At 49.6% G+C, this 23,853-nt stretch overlaps 1 protein-coding gene across 3 annotated transcripts in view; it reads right to left on the bottom strand.

Annotated features, from left to right (window-relative positions):
• Positions 1 to 165: 165 nt before the first annotated feature.
• Positions 166 to 23,853, bottom strand: part of Adcy1 (adenylate cyclase 1) — a 126,848-nt gene continuing 103,160 nt past the window's right edge. The window contains exons 19-21 of one of the 3 annotated variants that reach the window (XR_012907327.1): positions 22,163 to 22,287; positions 16,031 to 17,313; positions 166 to 1,814 (exon numbers count right to left, since the gene is read on the bottom strand). Coding sequence is in view for 1 of the 3 variants with exons in the window: in XM_075944302.1 (XP_075800417.1) it covers positions 17,011 to 17,313; positions 22,163 to 22,287 (428 nt within the window). In the remaining 2 variants the exon portion in view is untranslated. Of the gene's footprint in view, positions 1,815 to 9,236; positions 17,314 to 22,162; positions 22,288 to 23,853 lie in introns of those variants that run through there. The other 2 variants (XR_012907328.1, XM_075944302.1) reach the window with 2 other exon arrangements.

Below are 23,853 nucleotides of genomic sequence, written 5' to 3'. Positions count from 1 at the left end.
TGGTGGCACACATCTTTAATCCCAGCACTCAGGAGGCAAAGGCAGGTAGATCTCTGAGTTTGATGCCAGCCTGATCTACAGAGTGAGTTGCAGGACAATCAGGGCTACACAGAGAAACCCTGTCTCGGAAAAGAAAAACAAAATAAAATTATAATATTTACTTTTGGAATATTTCAGTCCCCCTACCCCCAAGTAGCAATGGCTTCCTTAACAGTTTGGGGCTGTCACGACCTACAGTGGACACTGTTCCCCTCCTTGCTTCATAAAGGTGGAGTATAGCAAAAAGGACAACGGGCACAACTCTCAAAGTGACCTCAGTCGGTGCATGGTTGTGCTACCTGCTTGAATTTGTCTAAAGCCCTAAGAAATACAGAAAACACCAGCCAACAGAGCACGAGTTGCTGCCCAGTGATTTCACGGGGTTGGCATGGGACGGAGGCTCGCCCTGTGGTAGGTGAACACAGATGTGTTTAATTCCAGGTGATCAGTTCCAGGACCCTCCTCAGATTCCAGCATCCACTGAAGTTCAGGTTCCTTACATCAAACACGACAGTGTCTGTGCAGAACCTAGGCACACCTTGCTTCCTCATAACATAGCACGATTCAAACAGTGTGGAATTTACCACTGGGCTGTGTTGTGTTTGGAATAACCAAGAGCAAAACCCCGTATGTTCTCGTGCATGCTGCTGCTACTTTGAAAATTGCCGAAATCAGACAGTTTTTTTTTTCTTGAGCATTTTCCAACTGTACTCAACTAAATCCACTGATGCAGGGCCTGCGGATATGAAGGCTTTTTGCATCCATGATTGGTGTCTAAGACAAGGGGTATGCATGCGGGAACATTGTTGGTTTAATGTAGGCTTTATCTTGGAGGAGAAATGTTGTCAAGATGTCCCGTCAGCTACGGCAGTGGATCTTGGTCCTCCTAATGCTGTGACCCTTCAACACAGTTCCTCATGTTGTGGTAACCCCCCAACCAGACGATTATTTTCCTGTTGCTACATTCTGACTGTAATTTTGCTACGGTTATGAATCGTACTCTAAACATCTGTGTTTCCTGACAGTCTTGGGCTGCTGTGAAAGGGTCATTTGATTCAAAATGGTGGAGAACCTCTGAACTAGAGCCACCTGCCCAGCTGGCTTCATCGTTTGCCAAAACATATTGTCTTTTTAATTCTTCCTATGTCCCGAGTCTGTTAAATGTTTCACTGGTAACATTTAGCTGTTTTCCCTGAGGGAAGGCAGTTTCCTGGGACATTTCTCTGTGCTTCAGTTCTGTCCTTGAGACCCATCTCCAGCTGCGGCTCACTGCGCTCTCATTACCTATCCATGGACAGGGACAGGGGAAGGGGGAATGTCCCGTCACGCATGCGGTTTGATCTCCAGCCACGGGCGCAGACCCTTGGTGTTTAATGTTTCCTTCTCTGTGGCCACCGGATCGGTGTCTCTGGGCGGTTGTGCTTGGATAAGAGTGTACTATGTCTTCACGAAGCATGCTGCAACTGTCTAGGAGCCATATTGTGTTCTCTGTCTATAGGTTCCGGAGTTCAGCTCCTATCTAGCAACACACAGGCCAGGCTGGAAGACCCCTGTCAGGCGCAACACGCCTCAGGTGGCTATGGGCTGGAGCCCAAGGCCGCCAGGGAGGAACTTCCAACACCGCTGGTCCTTGACATCTGAAGACTCTGACGAGGATCTTGGGTCCCAGCTGGCAGGGTCCAGTCCCGCAGCCACCTTCAGAAAAAAGAGGCTATCAACTGTCGAGGACCTGGAGAATTCCAGTGAGCAGGCGGAGCCCCATCCAGACCCTTTAGCTGTAGAGGAAGAACCACGCATGTCAGCTTCGTTGAACAAGAAGTGTCAGAAGACAGAGGCCCTGCAGGACATGAGCTGGCCAAAGAACCCGAGGATGCCTGGAATTTCAGACAGCCCCTGGCAGAGAAGACGAGACCTAAAGAAGCGGGCAGCTGCAGTAGGTCTCCTGCCTCCCACCCCAGCCCTGTCCCTAGGGATTCTAGGTCCCTGTATGATTCCCAGCTGTGGTATGGAGGGGGCATTTACCCTCCATCACTCAAGTTCCTCTGGCCCCAAGCATGGGGCTGTGCACAGTGTACCCACATCTGCGCATGAGGTCACAAGGCCTTCCAGCTTTCTGACACCCGATGCTCAGATATCTCAAGACAGCTTTTTGTTCAGAAGGGAGGCTTTGCCTGAGGACACCATGTCTTCCCAGCGCTGGTCTCTGCAAACCTACTCCCCAGAGCAGGCTCTGGCTGTTCTTTGTCCCAGGTCTCTAACTCATGGGCATCTAGGTGCTATGAATGTCTGTCTCCAGTACTGAGGGTTCAGTAGAGAAGCTGTTGACAGGAATTGTCTTTACTGCACTTTGATCTGTGCCTAGAACACAGCAGGATGCTGTTACTGCCTGGGAGGGTACTGAGATCTCTGGGCCTGGCTGAGCTGCCTCAATCCCTTCCCTTGCCACAGTACTGGGACAGAGATGGCTCAGTCTCACACAGTAGGAGCACAAGCCACACCTAACCCTTGCTCTGAGGTGCTTCTGCCTCTCTGGATGCCAGGGCCAGTCTTTACCAGAGCCCTGGTGATTAAGTGACCACCAGGAAGCATCCTGGCAAGAGCAGAGGCCAAAGCAGATGGAGCATTAAAAACATGTATCTTCAGGCCAGGTGTGGGGGATGCTGTAACCACAACAGTGCAAGTCAGAGGCAGGAGGCCAGCCTAGGCTACATCAGGGAGACCATCTCAGCAAGCACATGCTATCTGCCAGTTTCCAGCTCCTGTCCACAGATCCCACTTCCAAACTCTCACCTCTGTTAACTGACCACTGGAAGCCTGCAGTGAGAGGGCTGTATAGGGAAGCTCTGGAGGAATTTTCTTCCAACTCTTTTCTCCCCTGTATCCCTCCTAAGGATGCTAACCTCTAGGGTAGCAATATCAGTATAGCCAGCCACTTTCAAGGGCCCCTGCCTTCTACCCACCATCTGCAGATTTTAGACTATCACTCTGATAAACTTCAGGTGCTGACCTCCTGAGAATAAAAGCCTAGGTCTGGGATCTATACTTGGGGGAACACACAGAAGACAGGGAGAGCCCTGTGGGTTTGGCTGCTGTCTTAGACCTGGACGAGGGTCCCGGGCCTGCTGGTACTTATTTTCCTCAAGTGCATTGTTCATGTTGGTTACCAATAATGACAGCAGATTGTTGTCTGTCTTCTACACAGATGCAACGCTTGCAGCAATGGGAGGCCCAAATGCTTCTGGAAATTGAAGAGGCAGTCCATCATGAGCTTACCATCCAAGATGGGACCCTTAGCATGGAGTTTCCTGACCAAACCCAGGGGCCACTTAGCTTTGGCACAGTCAGTGTAGAAGCCCAGGACCCTGCTACCTTGGAATAATTTGATCATCTACACCACACACTACAGCTGGCCCAGGTGGGTAAGGTGGGAACAGACCTTGTTACCCAAACTGTAAGGTGGGGAAGAATTGCCTAGGCCTGGGGGAGGTTGAAGGGCACATCAAGGGACAGAGTTGGTAGTTTGAAAGAGAATGAGCTTCTTCATGTTCTTGAAAAGGTCACTGGGCTTGATTGAACCTGTGCCCTCTAGTGCCTGGCTGTGACCTCAGGGACAATTGCTCTGCTCCTTTGACCCTTGTTTTCCTTATCTGAAAACTGACAAAAACGTATCAGGTGCAATACAAAGCATATGGACCCAGCTGCGGCTGGCCTGGCTCCCTCTGCCCTGGGAAAGCCCTGTGCACTGGGGACTTCCTGATTCTCTGGGCTGAGTTCACCCAGGCTTCAGTGAAGCAGGACCAGAAGGAAATGGGCCATGGAGTTCTGAAATACTAGGCCAAATGTAAGTATGGTTGGCCTTAAGTTCCGACCTTGCCCTGGGAATTCAGCTAGGCCCAATGGTGGAGAATACAGGCAGAGGTCATCTTCTGGGTGGGATCAGGGATGATACAGATGGAGAAAGGGGGTTGGTGTGTGTCCCCTGAGGATGGAAGAAACAGGGAAAGAGTATAGTTTAGGGTTTGGGTTTTAGTTTCCTAAAAAATGGATGGGATTGATTTCTCACTGGTTTTCGGGGGAGCATGGTTAGAAAGGTCCAATTTCTAGACACCTGGAGAGCTACAGCTGCCACTCAAGGCCATGCTGTGTGCAGGGCCAGGGGAATAGCGCCAGCCCTGTGGTGGTCTGGGTAGTTGCTTCCCTTGCCCAGTTTCTCCCCGTGTCCTAGCTGATGGATGTATCTCCAGATGATGTAAGGAGGAGACACTAGATGGCCACGCTTGGAGCTTCAGTTAACACCAGACTGCCTCCAAGTACTCTCAGGCTGGCCTCTTCATGTAGATATGCTGCGGCCACTTAAACGTAGAGATGGATTTTACTCTTGGATGTTTGCTGTTTCCTTGCTAAAAACAGACGTGTTTCCAGTCCTAGTGTGGTCTACTCCACTTCCTGCCTCTCCTGTCCACAGTGGCTGCAGATAAACAGTTAACGCGGTAGTGAAGTGTTTTAAAAAGAGAAAGCGATGGTACAGAAGTAGGATCAAGGTGTATGTGGGGTCCAGGGCCTTCCGCTTGCAGCCACAGGTAACAGGTTGCATTGTCTGCTTTCAGGAGGAGGCCAGTCGCTGCAGCTGTGGCAGGAACTTTGGATTCCATGTGATGTTCTCTATGAGTTGTAATTTATTTTATATTTAAACATCTGCATATTTTCGAGCCACTTCCTATTAAAATAATTCTCTATTTTCGTTTGTGTAATTATCTGGTTATAAAAATCAGTCTTGAGAGAGTGTCAGGACTTTATTAATTTTTTCAAATAAGACAGAATACTATTTTTAGACCTGATGAGAACTGTGTTGTAACACAGAGATGGAGATGAACGCATCAGAGAAAAGTCCTTCCAATCTTCATTATTAAAAATAAACTCTTTGCATGAGAACTATTTCCAAAGTTTGTGCTTGAATGCAAATCAATTCCTATGTGTAGCCAAGAGAATTCTATTTCAACCTCACTTCTCAAAGACTGAAATCCAAACACAGAGTGAGTTCAGGGAAGCAGTTTGGGGCAATGTGTTCTTAAAAGAAAGAATTGCAGCCCTTGGAGGAAGGACTTAGATAATTTCTGGACATTTATGTTAGTTTTCTGGATTACTGTGTATTTGCCTGGTTAGAGTATACTTTACACTTAACAGACACTCAGCTGAAGGCATTAGAATGTCATTCTTGGGGCTGGCAAGATGGCTCGGTGAGATAAGGGTGCTTGCTGCCACGTCTGCCAGCCTGAGTTTGGTCCCTGGAGTCCATACAGTAGGAAAGAACTGACTCTTACACATTGTCCTCTGACCTAAAACACCCGCTTGTGTTCTCACATATAAACAAAACAAAATGTAAAAAAATTATTTAAAACATGCCATCTGGGAGGACGCTTCACCAACTGGGCAGTATAAGTCATCTACACTCATCTGCAGCAAGATACTGATGGGCAATTCAGATAATGCAAGGTCCCTTTTGGACTCTGATACTTGCTGTGCAAACAGCAGGATTCCCAAGTTAGCAATCCCGTGATAACTGATGAGTTGTGGTCCTTGGTGATGTGGTCAACATGGTTGCTTAGAGATAAGCATGGATTATTTGAGTATGCAAGACCATGTTTTGGAAAACAGCAGTCCTAAAACTTACAAGAAAAAAATAGAAATAGTCTGCTTCCTGGCAGCTCCAATTTGCAATGTCCTCAGTCTCTGAGAGGATTTTCCCTCTAGCTAATCTTTTGCAGTTACACTTGTCCGCACACGATGCCTCAACACTGGCACCCATTTCTCACGGAGTATGGTTGGGGAACAAATTTCCAATCCTATGACATGCCTGTCTTGGGTTTGAGTTACCTCATGGAGGGACATCTTTGTTCTGACTAGAAATCATGGATCGACATAGGGCTTCCTGCTGCATTGCCGTTTCCCACGGCTGCAGGATGAGTGAGTGACCTGGAGCACAGAGACTCACAAGCACGCCCCTTTACCATGGCCCTGCTCTGGGGTCCCAGAGTGAGACTGAGGTCACTTCTTACCTACAATGACTAGACAGAAATCTACCCCCAAGTTTGTTCAAATTGGCTGACTCTGTTCCTTTGGGTTACCAATAACTGGCTGGGGTCTTTCTGTTGTACTCAGAATTGTGGGTAGACAAAGGAAAGTGCCTTTGTTATGGGCAGGCAACCAGCCAGCTCCAAAACAAGGACTATTGCTCCAGGCTCTAAAAGTCATAGGCCATTTTTCATGCCCTGGGGTTATAGGCTTATTGCTATGGCCATTGTCATTCGCATTGGCTGGCAGTGGCAGCCACAGGAGTGCCCACTAGTCTGGCAGCTTTCAAGCAGGACTTGGAGGCCGGGACCCTCAGGCAGACAGGAACAAGCATTGTAACTTCCTGAGCTCTGTGGGTGGTGGAGTGAAGACAGTCTTGCTCTTTGGGGCTGATAATCCCATTTTCAAGCAGCTGGGATAACAGGGCAGAGTCTAACAACTTAGAATTAGGTCCTCAAAGTCTATCCAAGAGAATCTAAAATTTAAAAGATGTCCTATTTTCAAAACCACCTACATGAACATTGAGAGTGATGTAACCGTTCCGCAGTACTGAAGGCCAGCTTAGGCCCTGCTAAGGGAGGGCAAGGCCTTCCAATCTGCTCCCCTGTAGTCGCAGGTCTGAGGTCTTGTTCCCTTGCTGGATGTCAGAAGAGAGATGCTCTGATCCAAGATGCTGACTGTCTTCCTCTTCCTAGTCATGCAGCTAGCTAACCTTCTGAGTCAGTGATTCTCAACCTTCCTAACACTACGACTCCTTCATGCAGTTCCTCATGCTGTGGTGACCCCCGCCCCCCAACAATGAAATGATTTCTGTTTCTGTTTCATAACTGTAATTCTGTTGTTATGAATTGTAAATATTTTTGGAGTTAGGGCCTTGTCAAAGTGGTCATGGCCCTCAGGTTGAGAACCACTGCTTTAAGACATCAATGACTGTCATCCTTCAGATCCCTTGAGCTTCTGCTGCCAACAAGACAGTTTTCTGCTCTCAGGAAACATGGGAGGCCCGTGTATCAGATCATAAAACCCTTGGCACAGTTAGGAGTGGTACATCATACCATTACAAGTGATGACAATGGGATCTTGGTGGAGAGACATCTTAGAATTTTGTCTACCACAATGTATTCCCAGCTGTGCACCGCCATCAACAGCACGGTGAAAGGCTGGAAGGGGTCGGAGAACCAGTAGGATGGGTGGGATAGCTAGTCAATCCTGAACCCCTGGAGTGGTTTTACCATACACAAAGAGTCAACACCCCGTGGTCCCTGTGACATTTTACGGAGTGAAGACTCTCTGTGTAGAATGTAGAAGTGTGATCTTAGTGTGTGGGTGCACCCCTCGCGGTCCTGAGTTCCTTGCTCGTGCTCCGTCTCCTTCTGCTCCTGATTTGGACCTTGAGATTTCTGTCCCGTACTCCAATGTGGGTCTCTGTCTCTGTCTCCTTTCATCGCCTGATGAAGGTTAATATTCATGAGGATGCTTATGTATTTGTCTTTGGATTCACCTTCTTATTTAGCTTCTCTGAGACAATGGGGATGTTCTATCGGGAACTCACCAAGGCCAGCTGACCTGGGTCTGAAAAAGCATGGGATAAATCCGGACTAGCTGAACATAGCGGACAATGAGGAATACTGAGAACTCAAGAACAATCGCAGTGGGTTTTTGATCCTACTGCACGTACTGGCTTTGGGGGAGCCTAGGCAGTTTGTATGCTCACCTTAGGAGACCTGGATAGAGGTGGGCGGTCCTTGGGCTTCCCACAGGTCAGGGAACCCTGATTGCTCTTCGAGCAGATGAGGGAGGGTGACTTGATTGGGGGAGGGGGAGGGAAATGGGAGGCGGTTGTGGGGAGGAGGCAGAAATCCTTAATAAATAAATAAATTTAAAAAAAAGTGTGATCTCATTGCATATTTACTAATGATGCATTGGTTATCTTTCCAAAAACATCCTGGTAAGAGTGGATATGGCATGATATTGCTTTCAATTTGTGTTCCTTTAGTTAGTAATTCAGCCAATGACCATTTTCTGCTAGGGTGTATTTCTTAATTTCAGACTTTCCACAGTTCCATATATGCCTTTTTAAAATCTACTGGAATAGTCATTCCATAACTTAAAATAAAATCCTTTTACTAAAACATGATTTTATTTGACCTTAAAGAGGCAGTCTTTAACAGAGAAAAACTGTGCATCATATATGTTGATAGTTAATTCTGGGTCATTTTGATTAAGCCACCCTCCAGCTGTCTGTCCAGACTCCATGGAGTTGTTGACATGAAGGTACTTTAACATGGGACTGCCATTTGTAAAAGACTTAGAGTAAAGCAGGTGACCTGCCACAGCGAGGGTGGCCTCTTGCCTTCAGTTGCAAGCTGGGAACTAAGCTCCTCCTCCTGACAGGCTTCAGACATGCCAGCCCCCGCCCAAGTCATGTGAGCCAGTTCCTTAAGCTGTTGTTTTTGCTCTCCTCCTTGACACCAGAGTACACACCCACAGCCTCCTGCCCTCCCTCTTGTTCCTTGACCACTCCAGAGAACTTTAAAACAGCATACAAAGGAAACACAAGTTGAAAGAAACGCCTCCGTGACAGCATGACTGTGGACTTGAAACCCACGATGGGTTCACTTCTCACTTTTGAAAGAAACCTATCACCAGTTTAGTGCTGTGCTCAGGTTATTGGTTTTTGTTTGCTTGCTTGCTTGGTTGGTTTTTTATTTTATTTTTTATCTTCTAAGAAGGGACAATGAGAGCAGCAGATATATAGTAGTAGTCCAGGGGCAGAATGCTTGCCTAACATGTACAGAGATGACGGAGACATCACAGAAAGCAAAATGAAAAAAAACAACTGAGTCCTTAGCTAGAGGAAGTTCTGAAATATTCAAGATGTAATGTTACTCACAGACTAAGCCTGGACAATCCATATTAACATTTAAATGTTACCAGAGAAATATCTGAGGTTCACAGAAGACTATGACTAACATCCAGGCAAGAAAAGTGAAGGGATGGTGGTGTAAAAAGAAACATGACTTTAGGTGACATTTTGAATACTAATTCCCCCATGCCCACGAATGAACATGAAAGGAGCCAGGAATGGCTCCAAAACATTTGTCTTTCAGTGAGACGGGCCAGTGTTTAGTCAAGCAATTTTTCTCTTTTATTTTTGTTAAATAAGACTCCAGAGAGTATAGTGCAAACACTGAGTAGAAAAGTTGCGATTAAGAAATGTACATTCACATTCACATTTCAGTTCATCCACGTTTTAAATAAAAATAGGGCAAATTATTCAATTACTTGTCTCCGTTTAACAATCTTGAAAAAGACTGGAAGGTGCTCTACAGAGTTGACATAAAAATAGACCCGTATTGATTATACAAATCTATTGTGAGAGGTTACCCAGTGATATTGAGTTATTGTGACTATAATCATCGCGCTCTCTCAGCTACGGACGCATCTGGTGAGTCTGTGTGGGAGAAAATGCCCCCTTTGTCCATGCATACCCTTCATCCCACTAAGGGACTCGAAGCTTTCTTGATAAACACAGGACACAGGTGCTTACATGCCTTTTTTTTTAAGTAAGGACATACAGAAGTGGATTTTGGGGCTTATACTTGAAATCGAGATGTGATTACTGTTAAGATATGATCATAATGACATTCCCATTTGTGCAAACTGGTGAGCAATCAGCTTACGTGAGAGGATGGTGGGAAAGGGAGCACGGGCTGACGGGAGAGGGTGGACAGTAAATGCCGGAGTCACATGGGTTGTGGAACTGACTGGTAGAGGGGAACACTGTGTGCTCCCAAGAAGCAGTAGAGGTGACCTGCAGACAAGCCCAAGCCATCCCTTCTTTCAGGCATGCGACATAATGTCAAATTGAAACTAAGGTGCATACAATTAGGAATTTCATGGCATGCAATTCCAAAGTGCAAGTGGCTTGCATATACTCGATTTTAACAGGGGTGAAGGCAACGGAACAAGCCCCTCCTTCCCAGGCATGTGTGCTCCTGGTGGCCAGTTGTGCCCCCAGAGATGCCGGGGGCTTCCTTGGGGTCCCCACAGGATGGGAAGTCTCCTGAGACTTGTGCTTCATGGGCCTGGGGCCGAGTGGAGGCTGCTGGTGGGAGGTAAGAGACAAGTTCTGGCTGCTGTCAGGCCCACTTCCCACTGCAGTGCCACGGGGGATGGCGGCATCACCCACAGGCAGATGGAGTGGCCTGCAACTGTCCTTGCCTAAGAGATTTCTGGAACCGGTCTCAGAGAGCATCTCCACTGAAACGCTCATTCTCAGAAAGCGCATGGATGTGTTTGGAAACTGATGTACCTGACGTGGACGTCGCCTGGCATCGGCAGGTCCCACTTAGAAGGCATGTGGGGCTCCTGTACTTGGGATTCCTGCCATCCATCATAGTCCCTTCACTGCTTTCTTTACAAGCCTGGGGAACCTTCTCTAAGCGTCCCTTTAATCCCTCGGCAGGCATCCTCAGTGCCGTGCCTGCCAGAAGCATGTGACAGAAATGGCTGTAGAGCATTGAAGGTAAGAGCTGTAACTGGAGCCGGGCTGGCTGTGCGGAGGAGGAATACAGGAGAGGGGCTTGGGCTCTGCAGGAAAGAGTGTTTCGAGAAGATTCCCACTAAACACAATGACAGTTTGTGTTTCAGAAAGTTGTAGAATTTCGAGGGCTACAAAACAAGGCTCGCTCAAGCAAGGCATCTAACTTCTTACTGGGTGTCTGTAACCTTGGGGGAATGCAACCGATGTGAAAGGAACCGGATGGCTCTAATTTAGCAACAAGAAGCCAAGGACTACAGAACCAAACAGCACTTGGCCACATGCTCCAAATACGGGGTGTAAGCAAGCCTTGCCCACAAGGGACCAGCCTCCACGAGGTTCCCTGCACCACAGTAAGCATTGTTGTGCGGTCAGTCACATCGACAGCAACCCAGTTCTTACAGATTTCAGTTTGCTTAGCAGAGAACCTATAAGAGGAAACACACAGGCTGGCCAAAACAGATGAGGAATTGAGGCATGGCCCCTCCCTCTCTGCATGCAGCCTCAGAACAACATGCATTGGGGATTATCCTACCAGTTCTTCCACAGGCTGTTCATGAATGAAAAGCCCACAGAAGGTGTCCAGGAATTGCCAAACTAGACGGGAATACTAGTAATGAGTGTTCGGTCAATTTACCGTCATATGAAAGCCCCCCCAAAGATGGTAACTAATAGAAAGACGATGCAAGGATGATCGCCCTCCCTGTGGTTGACCGTGGACTTAGCAGATCTAGTAACATGCTGAAGAAAGCGCAGTACATTCGTTAGATTTTAAACAACCCAACACTTGTCAGGAGGGATGTGGCACAACTCTGGTCAATTTTCTGAATTTTAAGACATTTTTTTTCCCCCAGTCACTTCTGAACCACAGCCCAAGATAGCCTCCTGAGTCTTGTTCTTCCCACTGTACAAGCCAGGCAGGCAGCAGCTGGCACAAGAGGTGGTAGACGTGGCCCCCACGTCAGCTCCTATAACTTGAGGGAAGGGCTCATGTACCACTTTGCTCCTCCCTCAGAGTTCTGATGGACACTCCCCCTGGCATCTCTCTGCACAGTATCCTGCATGGGCCCTAAACCCTCAAACCAGCAAGACAAAAGAAATGGGAACAACAGATTGCCTCAATGTACCCGGGCCTGAAGCTGCTAGTACAGCTCACTCTCTTCTACCACAGATCATCCAGATGTGGAAATCAAACTCTCCAGAATTCTCCTTCCAGTGAGCTGCAGAAGCCTTCCTTAACATGCCCTTCAGTTCTACTCTCTCCCTACCCTCCAGACAGAGATCCTCTGACCAGGCCTCACACCCTCTGCCTTCCCAGGCACCTAGGAAGGTTCCTGGATTCTAGGCCTTGTGACTCTGGATCCACACTGGTCTCATGTGGTACCAGCTGACCAAATAGGCACCAGGAGTTGCTTAGTGCCAAAGCACATCCATATTCATCCTGCCAGCTGTGAACATCCCAAAGCAAGCACACACACACACTGACCGCCCCCCCCCCACATTTTTACTCATCAACCTATGTCCAAGCCTGCAGTTGTAAATGAAAATGAGGAACTATTGGTTCAAATCCAAAAATGGAAACATTCAAAGCCAATGACAGTCGGAGAAGATGCTTCAGGGCCCACATAACAATCAAGCTGCCAGATTTGTTCCTTATTAGCCAAACACCTGGGGGGAGGAGGGTTTGCTTTTTGCTATGTTTATATGTGCCTGTGTGTGCACACACACATACATGTGTGCATGGGAGAGCACACTAAAAGTGGAGCCACTGAAAAGCATGAGCAAGTCCGTTTCTGGGGGTCACATATGTATAGCCATTTAAGAGAGTAATACATCAGCATCGCTTCTGCAGCCTCTCGTGGTGCTGAGGCGAGAGCAGGATATGGAGGAACGTTCTTTCCCTGCCACTGCTTGCTTGCTGTGAAAGGCACACACTTGCTCTGTAACCCCCACCCCCAACGCCCACTGACTGAAGCTCTGTACGGGCTGGGAATAAGATACCTGTGACGTGGGGAGCCCTAGAACTTACCTTGTTGAAAATGGTGATGGCTGGGAGACTGAAATGAAACCTTCCCTAATCCTGCAATCCAAACTGCTCGCCTCATACCCAGTCCACTGAAGCCAGCCATTCGCACAACCTCTGCGGGTTGCTGTCAGTGCGTGTTATGGCACAAGTGTCCTTCAGTTTGCACATAAATAAAATGTGAAGCCTCTGGAGGCCAATCACATCTGCCAGCTGAGCCCACAGCCTGAATCCTCGATGCTAGTCAGGGCTCCCTTCCTAGCCCTTTCCTCTTATACGCTCAGGGATGGCCCGCTCCAACACAGAGCTCTTCTCCTACTAGGATGGCATGGATAAGGGTGAGAAGTGCAGCCTTGAATATGGCACCGTTTCCTTCAAATGGCATTCCACAAGTGCCTGGAAATGTCACCTTTTGATGCTCACACCGCCGAAACAGACCATTTCTATTTGATGCTCACACAGCTGAAAGAAACCATTACGCTCTGTCACACGAAGCATCATGATTCGAGGAGAGGTACAGATCCAGGACAATGTGGCTGCCCTAAGCTTTATCCCTTAGTGCGTAATAGCGTGGGGTCCAGGACTGTCGGTTGGCTCAGTCTGCTCAGCTATCTGGGGTACCAATCCTGGCTCTAGGAACCAAGAAGCTAGAGCTGGGCCTTCTGGGAGGGGTGGGGATCTGGAATGCCAGTCCTTTATAGCAAACTCACATGCACGGGTAGATTCCGAAGTATCAATCTGCTTGGGCCAAACTTGTCTCTGCGGTATAGAGTTATGGTTATTGCTTCTATGACAGAAGGGGGTCCGGAAGCCCTGGTGGCTTTGGAGTCTGAGAAACAACTGGGTTGCTGGATGTGTGGGGATACACACCTGAAGGTATAGACCGTCCCAGGTTGGCACAGCCCGTGGAAGCATTTGGAAGCATTCTGGGGCTGTGTTCTATTCTACGATGTCAGGCACGGGAGGCATGCTGGGGCTGAGAAGGGAACACAAAGGGGTCATTTCCCAAGGGCCAAAGCATCACAAGCAGGGGCTGACACGGGTGCCAGGCTTTTCCTCATTTTTGGTACAAGTGAACAGGAAGCACCTGTAACTGGTGCACTATTTACAGAGCATCTTAAAATAAATAATTTGGAGAGAATCCTACCCAAATGGCTCTAACATTTGTACATGAATATTGTACAAGATTAAAAATAAATAAGGCAATATAATACATTTTTATCACAAATAAAAAGAAAGCCGTTTATCACCAAACCCCGAGGAACGTTATGGCTGCAGGTATGGATCCTGACCTCACAAGAAGTAGGCGGGGTTGGAACTGCTGATGATGGAGATGTCGCCCCTGAAGAAGAGACCCAGCCAAGGCTCCTGTGTGGTCTACTTCAGAACGGTTCTGTGCCCAGAGAAGGCAATGCCACCCTCTACGGTTGCTTTCTCTTGCTCTGATCACGCCGTGGGTAGCTTTGCCCAAGCACCCATGGAACCTCCGTTTTGCACACTCCGTGTGAGTGCGGTGCTAAAGCCCTCAGCTGGCTCTGCTCAGAGTCTTAGAGGTCACATCCGGGTGTCACCGGGCTCCTCCCTAATGGCTCTGATGCTCTGCCTGCTGCTTACTCAGGGCCAGTTTCAGTTCCCTGTGGTTGTGGGAGTGACATCCTGGCTTCTTGCTTGGCTGGAGCTGTGCTGTCCTCATGGGTCTCCTCAGTGTGTGCTCCGTGCCTCTCTCACCCTGTCCATCCTTCTGTCGACTTCTGAGAGTCCATGTGTCCGCACCAACCCCACTGGTGTAGTCTAGGTGTAGTTTCTCATCCTTCAGCGGCTACCCTAAGACCCCTTGTGAAGCTTCTTGACTGACAGAACAAACACACAGGTCCTGGGGCTATCACGTGAGCATCTTTGAGAACCACCCCTCTGTCCATTACCTGGACAGCCCAGAAAGACAGCAGTTCTGGAGGCCCAGAAGCCACTCTGAGGAAACCCAGGCCATGCTCGAGGGTTTCTGCCATCCTTAATGACCTAGAAGGCCGGGGACAGCATCACAGCCCGTAGAACCAGGGCCACAATGTACTCACTTGCTCTGAGTGCTCCTGTCTAAGATGACTGCTTCAAATCTGGTTAAGACAGACAGACAGACAGACAGGTAAGAAAGTCCTAGTGAAAACGAAGTCCATGAGGAAAAAACTATTTGTACCAAGGTTAGGCAAACAAGAGAGCAGACAGGAGGCGGGAGCTACAGAGAGTTGCTTGCCCTAGCCAGGTTCTGGCTCAGATGAAATCTGTCCTCAGTGCCCCACCCTTTAACAGTCTGAAACTTTCCTATAAATGCAATCCAATCTCTGATGGAATTCTGGACCATGGGAGAAATGCAAAGACTCTCCCCTGCCCTCTGCCCTACTGGAGTCAGCATCCCCCAGCAATGCTATACCCAAATCCCAAGTCCCCGGAACCACATATGACCACCAGAAGAGGGGGAAGCAAGCTGCTCTCCAGCCCTGAAGGCTACAGTGGGGTGCTGAGGTGGGTCTGGGCCCTGCTCTGGGGTCTAGCCAGAGTAGGGTGTCAGAAAGGCAGCAAAGGATGGCCACATTGCCTGGCATCATCAGAAGGGCAACAAAGCAGGGTGGGCACAGGTCAGAGCTCCTCTGCAGACAGTGCCAGAGGCTCCCTTTAGCATCAACCACAGGCTCCAGCGCGGGGAGAATGTGCAGTCTTTACAGCTGTCCCACTCCCCCCCGAGGGTGCCTATAGTGCAGTCTACAGTCTCAGATGCTTGGAGACTCTGCAGCCTCCAGCTCTCCCTTGCTTGACACTTTCTTCCTACCAACACGTGACCTGAGTCTTTCAGCGATAGCTGGCTGACCTACCCAGGCCCCGGCAGGGCCACACACTTGAGCCATCGCGGAGTTGAGGACCAGGAACCCCACATATGCGTCCTGCTGCTGCAGGCTGGGCTTTGCTCTGCCTCAGTCTAAGAAGACAGGACCCTAGGAAGGGGGAAAGCCCTTGGGGAGCATGAGAAAATGGGCCTCCACAGCCATGGCAGGCAGGGCCTATGCCCACCTGCTCTGTTTGCAGGCTGCCTCCCTTCCTGTGAGTGAGGCTGCGTATCTCCAGATCTCATCCAGCTATTCTGGCCCGTCACTTCCCAGCAGCTCTTCCAGGCTCCTGTCCCCCACACTTGCGGTTTTCACCTCAGCTGCAGACATAGGGAAGCACAGATGGGAGAGCCCCGCGCCCCACCCCGTGTCAACAGGGACACTCTTTCCCTTCACCCTGGAGCAGGGACACCACACCCAAGACTCAGGAACACACACTGCCAACTCTGAAGCCACCAAGAAGAGGAATGGTTATACCAGAGAAACGATGTCTTCCAGCAAAGAAAGTGCTTGTGGGTAGCGCGGTCAACCACTCTTAGCATAAACGAAGGCTTGATTCTTGTTACACTCACAGTGTCCAAGACACCACAGAGAAGGCAAGTCAGCATACACCCCTCTTCTCTGAATGCATAGCGATGGCACAGGAAGAGAAGGGCCCACTGTCACGGGAGTCAGAATCCAGCAGGCAGGTGGGGTTGGAAGAGAATGCACAGGCCAGGAGGCTAGAAGTGGGGCTGTAGGGACCCGGAGGATTCCAGAAGACCTGCCTCTGGCTGTTAGCAAAAGCCTACTCTTGAGGAAAGCCAGCAACGTTACTCTTCATGCAGTAAGAGGTGGCTTTTCAATTCTTCCTGTACTGTCCTGTCCAAGACCTGACCAGCTCTAAGCTGTGCCTGTGGTATGAATAGCTCAACTGTCATGGCCCTGCCCAGCGGGGCCAACTTCTCAGTCTGGCACTCAAAACTGCTACCCAGGGTTGGAACTACCCATAAGCCAGGGCCTACAAGGGCTGGAGCCACCCATAAACCAGGGCCTACGAGGACTGGAGCCACCCATAAACCAGGGCTCACCAGGGCTGGAGCCACCCATAAACCAGGGCTCACCAGGGCTGGAGCCACCCATAAACCAGGTTGACTTGAGGCTTGGTCATGGTGGGCTCCTCTGCCAGCTGGACCTTCATAGTTTTTGCTATGACCGTGGAAGATATTCCCAGGGTCCCAATATGCCAACACTAGCCGGGCATCACCAGGTCACTAGGAAGAGACAGGGCTCCGTATGCCTCAAGTGGGTGGCTTGGGCACATCTCCCATTGGCCTCAGGCCACACCTAGATGCTTCTTCTTCAGCCAAGTCGCTTGGCAACTGCTCCTCTGGCTGGTCTTGGTTGGAGCCACGGTGGCTTGTGTCACCCTGGAGCACTCTTGCGTTGCGTGCATCTCCAGTGGCCCATGGGCTCCACTAGGCTTCCTTCCCTGCTGCTGTGGACGGCAGGTGCTGGCTAGTGGGGGCTGGGGGAAGCCCCGGTCTGATCGGGGGTCCAGCTGCAGGACACAGTGGGGGCCGTCTGGGCTGGCCTCCACCTCTCCCATAAGGACACAATCTCCGCTCCAGGCGAAAGGTCCTGCCATGGGAACTGTTTCCTTCAGTCCTGCCTTCTAGGAAGTACGTGAGCATCTCTCCCTTGCCCTTGACGCTGACTTTGCCTCTGCACACAAACTGGTATGAGCACCTCTTCAGCAACCGGTGGACTTCCTCAGTCACCTGCCAATGGAAAGAAGCCAACAATATTCTTGATCATGCCCTATGAGGGGGTCCTCTGGAGGCCAGGAGCTCCCCCAGAGTGACGTCTACCCTGCATCTCACTCTCCATCCCGGCTGCCCAACTCTGGCAGGACTTGGCCAACGCTTCTCTGTATGTAGGCAGGTGCAGGCAATGGGGGCTAGGGATCCATTCAGGGCTTGGGTGAGCCATTGCAGCTGCTTTGTGTAGCAGTCAGGGCTATGTGGGACTAGCCTCAATGTTATGGATAGAGGAGCCGGGGCAGGTTCTCTGGCTGTGGCCTCCAGATACCTCGGCAAAGAAGTCTGGTCCTTTTACCCCACTACTCAGTTGTTGGGGTTGGGGTGCAGCTATTAAATGGCACACAGCGGGCAAAGAAAGCTAGGAGAAAAATGGCCGTCCCTTAATTCCTCTTTTCTCAGGCTTCAGACCAGTGTCCTGGCTCCAAGAATCCCTGCCTCCCAAAACCAGCAAAAAGATAAAGGCTGAGATCTACCCGATCCATGGTATCACGCTAAGCCAGCAGAGGAGGCCTCTCTATCTTCTTGTCTCCTCCTCCTATTTTATGTTCGAACAATGGAGCAGAGCTGGGGAGGGTGGCCCTCACATCAAACTGAGCACCAGTGTAAGAGATATCAAACAGGAGCCGTTTCTATCAGATCGTAGAAATCCTGTGTTCAGGGCAAAGAATTCCAATCTTTTTGTCTCTTCCACCCCATCAGTTTTACGCAAATGCTTCAGTCCTCAAACCCTGCAAACCGTCTGTCTGCACAAACACTGCTGTCTCCAAGAATTTGATGGCCTAGATAGTAAACCCTTTCCCTTCCTCTTTTATTTTCCTTTTTTTTTTCCAGACTAAAGGATCAAATCAAACTGTGAGGTTAGACCCTAGCCAAAGACACCATCACTACCTGAGTTAGAATAAAATGAGTTAATGCAACTTCCTGTCTCTGGTGTTTGCCCTTTTGATCACAAGTTAAGTTTGCCCTGTCCGGACACTTCAGTTGGAGTGGTGGTCTCTTTCTTTGCACCCCTGACCTTATGTCTGACTCTAGGATGCCTAGAAAAGGGAAGGAAGGCAGAGGCGTTGGATGGAGCAGGGAGACCTATAGGGAAGGCCATTTGAGAAGTCACGCCTGGGGCAGAGAAGCCGGGTCACTGTCAAGCTCAGAGTAGATTCTAGAAACAGATACAATGTTGGCCTCAAGCAACAGCCCAGCGGCATAGGAGACGGTCTCTGTGATGGTGGATATTGGTTGTCAACTGTGATGTTGTCAACCAGAATCAACTAAGAGGCAAGTTAGTGGGAACCCCTATATGGGATTTCACTTCCTTGACTAGGTTACGTGAAGGGGGAAGACCCACCCTCAATGTGGGTGACTTCATCCAGTGGCAGACAAATAAAAGGCGGCCTGAGGGGGAGTGCTCTGCTTTTGCTGCTTGCTTTGGTGTTGCTCTCCACGTCACCAAAAGGGTCATCTACCCTAACTGCATCTTGCTGTGAGACCATCTGCCCTATCGCGGCTACCGCCATTTGCTGACATTAGAACGCTGCTTCTTTGACCTTAGAACGCTGCTTCTTTGACCTTCCAATGTGGAATGAAGACTAGTTAGTTCTCCAGGAAACTTCCAGGCCGTCAGTAGCAGACTGGGACTACTGAGAAATCCAGCGTCACAGACAGAGCAGCTACCAGGCTCTCAGCTTCTCCAATGTGAAGGCAGACATTATTAGACTCCCGCGATCCATCCATACAGTATATTTAAAAATATCTAATGAAATCCCCTGTAGTATATATTCATCCTACCAGTTCTGTTCCTCAGGAGAATCTTGACTAGCAAGTTGCTTTTATCCGGGTATTTTACCCCAGCAACAGAAAGAAGCTAAGACAGAAGCGCGTATTAAGGCTATGGCTGCGATACACCTGACCGTGAGGGTCTTAAGCTGTTAGGATGTTACCCACAGCTGGAACGTGGAAGAGTCTGAAACTCTGGGCTAGAAAAAGCCACTGGATGTTGGCAGCGGAGCTTAATGGGCCATTTCGTTGGAACCTGGAAAACAGGGAATGCTGAGAGAAACATGGACCATGGAGGCCCAGCTCCTGACATTTCAGGGGGTACCAAGGACTCCATCGGGCACTGGGCTAACAACCATGTGTGTGATATTTCAGCCAACAATCTGCCTTCATTCTGCTGTGCCCTGAGAAGCTGAGCGGAGCAGAATTTAAAGCTAATGGACCGATCAGATGGGCAGGGGAAATGTAAGGAGATAAAGGCAATCAGCCTGGTGTTGAGAAGGCAGCTGTTACTATTAAAGAGCTCAGCAGGACTGAAGAGAAGCCTCTGCAGCACACTGCAGTGAGAGGGATGGCCTGAGGGTAACACCACACGGCTATATTGGAAAAATCCCAATTTATTTAAAGGGAAAGAAAGCCTGAGCTAATGGCATTCTCTGCTCCTTGAACACAACTGCCTAAAAGAGTGCTTCTCTAGGGTCAGGAGAAAACAGGTATAGCTCTGGTCCAAGGAGTCTGGGCTCCATCCTGAGAGAGTGGCAGAGAGAGCTTGGCCGTGGCATCTGTGTGGTTGGTGCTGGTTTTGGAGGCACAGAGGATGCAAGACTGAGGGGGTCAGGAGTATAGCCAAAGCCAGGCAATAGGAGGCTGGGCCAGAGTACCAGAATAGAGGTCCCAAGAGGCTGCTGTGTGCTTTGGGAGGCTGTGGAGACCCAGGATATCAGAGAAGCCAGGCTGGGACATTCAAGCAAGGAGGACTGTGGACAAGGATGACTGTGGACAAGGAGGGCTATGGGCAAGGAGGACTGTGGGCACAAAGGGCTGTGGGCAAGGAGGACTATGAGCACGGAGGACTGGGACCCAGATGACTACATTATGAGTCATAAATAAAATACTCAATACAGGATTGAGCGTTCATCCTGCTGGAGTTTGGTTCTGCTTTGGTACAACTGTTTCTAGCTATGCCCTGGCGGCTCTTCCATTTTAGAAGAGGCATGTTTAGAAGTGTCAGTATATGCTGGAAGAATGTAACTTTTTAAATTTGATATTTGGACTTTTACAGTGTTATCATTGTTGTTACTAACGATTATGGAGGATCTTTATTTTGGCTGGAATAGACTTTAAGATGGTCTTGAGCCTATGGGACCAAGGGGTGGAAGTTTATGACTTAAAAGGGGTTTGTATGTGAGCCTCGAGTTACCAAGGAATACTGGTAGTGGGGTGTTTAGTTAGCATTGTCAACTGGACAGAGTCTAGAACCCCTTGGGAAGAGGGACTCTGGGGGCTGTTTTGGTATGGGAAGACCTGTCTCAATTGTGGGTGGAGCCTGGGCTAAGCTTTCCAAGCCCTGGCATGCGTGCATCATCGCTCTTGTGACTGCAGCACATAATGCCAGCAAGTTCCCACTGGCCTGACTTCTGTCATGACAGACCATACTAGAACAGCTCTGAGCTAAGATAAACCCTTTCTCCACTGAGTTGCTCTCACCAGGACAGTTTACACAGTAACAAAAGGCAGAAAGCCTCCCTTGGGAATGGCTGGTCCGGGGAAGTCGATGCAGGGTGTAAGCATATTCTCCCGGGTGACCACAGACCACATGTCCTAGACAGGACAGCAGGGGTAGCTGCACCACTATAAGGATGCACAAAGTTTTGCACGTCAATGGTGAAGACAGTGCATTTTGTGTGTATTTTACCACAATAAAAGAAATCTGAAAAAAAATTAAAGAAATGTCATCAATACAAAAATGCAGAGCCACTAAGGAGCACTGGAACTTGGTGCTGGAACTAGAAACTGGGGCACATGCTTGTACCCCACAGTGCTTTGGGATGATGGAGACTTTCTGGCAAGTTGAAGGATCAGCGCCCAGTAGGGCACTACACCATAATAACCACGGAGTCGGAAACCCCAGCTGTGACAGCAGCCTAGCCACAGTAGGGGACCTGCACTATCTCTCAGCTGTCCTGTGTTCATGCCCTGTTCCTACAGGTCCTGAACCCAGGGGAAATGCACCAGAATAATAACCCCAGAAGGCTGCAGTTCTCTAGTGGACGGTAGGAGGCCAGGGCACCCTTTATAGGTCCCATGCAACTCACGGGACTACATCCAAATGACAGCTCTCGTGTTATTCTAGGGGCAAATACCAAAAGCTGCACCGTCCCCCACACCAATGCGGACCAGATGCCGGCCTTTCAGTGGCTCCTAGAAGATAGAGCCGCTGAGTCTCGTCCTATCTGGGAGAAGCGCCTCAGGAGCAATGGGCATGTTCACCATCCTGCTCTCCAAACACGAGAGACATCTCTTCCCCACTATGCTCCTACAACAGCTGAATAGTGAGCCTGGTATTTTTGCTTATTTGGTTTTTGCTTTTGAGACAGCATCTCACTAGAAAGCTCTGGCTGTCCAGGAACTCACTTTGTAGACCAGGCTGGCCTCAAACTCACAGAGACCCACCTTTCTTTGCCTCCTGAGTGCTGGGATTAAAGGTATGTGCCACCAAGTCCAGGTGTGGCCACGGGTTTGAACAAGGAAGAGCAACTGAGAAGCCAGGCTGTCAGGTCACTTAGTGACCCCTGATTCACTGTGATTTGCTCACTCAGGAGTGGCCCAAAGGAAGCGTGGAAAAAATCAAACAGCAAAAGCAATCTGCCAACTTTAACAGTGTTGTCCAGGCTCCCAGAAGACACCAAGACACTCAGCTCAATCTGCCCTGCCACTTACTGGTCACCGACCCAAGGCTCACCTTGGATCCCTCATGCCTCAATTTCCTCACTTGCTGGACGGATCCCTGTATCTCTGGGATGTCTGGGTGATTTACCTGGATTCTGCCCTGGACCCCAGTGCTGTCCATCCGACTGGCCACGTTGACTGTGTTCCCCCAGATGTCGTACTGGGGCCTGCGAGCGCCGATCACTCCAGCCACCACAGGGCCAACGTTGATGCCTGGAAAACAGTCACAGAATGGCCTGTGGGCAGCCGGAAAAGTGTGACTGGGCAGCCTGTGTGCTGCCACTGTTCCTGGAGAGAAGGCACGCACCCTTCAGTATCAGTGTGAGGGCCACATAGAGCCAGGTCCCTCTCTAAAGGAGCCTCCAGCCTAACACAGGTGGCAGCAATCCGAATCAACCAATCAAACCAGCCCAGGTCTCCCCAGTGGGCAGCCCACTCGGCATTAGTGACCATACCTGCAGCAGCACTGGCCTGGATGCAGGAGAAACCCGAAGAGGTAAGATCAATGCTGAAAAGGCTTTACTAATAAATTTACTTAAAAGGTGAGTACTGTGTGAACTGGCTCCTTAGAAAGGAAGTGTTGGTGCCTCAGTTGAAGCTTAGGGTTGCTGAGAAAGTTTCTGTTCACCGTTGGTCACCAAGACTGACCTCTAATTAGGCTCCATCCCCATAGCAAAAGGGGACCAGCTCTACCTACAACCACCCCACATCAAACAGCATTTAGGGCAGCTCAAGGGTGCAGAGTCACAGCCCTGGTTAAGCCCTGGTCTGCCTTTAAATCAGGAAAAGCCTAGTTCTGCCCCAAGTGGGCAAGATGAGCCAGCGTAGAACAAAGAAAGAATTCCGGCAGTATCTTTGCTGTGTAAATCTCCCATCTGCCTGAATGGCCAGACTTACAATCTCCTGTCTCAGTGTAACTGGGGGCCAGGATCTGGAAGAGACTGGGGGATAGCAGCACACACACAATGACGAGCCCAAAGTCTCTATAGCTTAGGGAAAAAGTCTTTGGTTCATCACCGGCTGCTCTCTGGGTATTAGCCAGAGCTGGACACGTTATCAGTAAGGATCTTAGTTTTCCTGAGTGAGTGGAGTGGATTCTCGCTAGGACATATTTCTGTGTCACTGCCACTTTGTCCCTTGTGCAAAGTCCTGTTCTTGGAGCTACCAGGAACTCTAGCTCAATAGCCTTGATGATCGCAGTGTTCCTTGCCCCCAGGCACATCTCCTCTGCCCCCCAAAGTAGCTGTAGATTCCTAGGATACTGCTCAGAATGAGGGTCTTAGCACCAAGTACAAATTCAGATGTCCAGGGAGGAGGGCATGAACCCCGTTTCACCCCGTTTCCTTCCACAGGTCGGGGTCCAACTGGCCTCAGGGACCTGGACAGCTCTTCAGCATCCCCTCTGGTCCAGGTACACTCAAGTCTGGGTTACCATTTGTGAGAACTTTGACAAAGTGTTCACCTTCTCTGCATGGGTTTCTTTCCCTGTAAATGCCCTGTGCCATCCTGTCCTGGTCCACCCTTAGTGGGACATCTGGCACACTCTCATGACAGCCTACAGGTCGCTGACCCTGCAAATGGGGTCTGAGTAGATGCCACTTCCTGCCTGTCTATCTGGGCATGTGAAGCAATGTTCCTGAACTTCTTCTGAAGTCACAGACATGGAGGCTCCTGGGTAACCCAGGGAGGACACCTGAGGACCACTTGGCAAATGGCTGATAGGATTCTAGGAGCTACTTTTGTGAATCTCAGTCACCCATAGCCAGGTAGGGGAACCAG

This window comes from Microtus pennsylvanicus, chromosome 12, assembly GCF_037038515.1.
Source record: "Microtus pennsylvanicus isolate mMicPen1 chromosome 12, mMicPen1.hap1, whole genome shotgun sequence".
Lineage (NCBI taxonomy): Eukaryota > Metazoa > Chordata > Mammalia > Rodentia > Cricetidae > Microtus > Microtus pennsylvanicus.
This window is presented reverse-complemented; position numbering and strand designations above follow the sequence as displayed.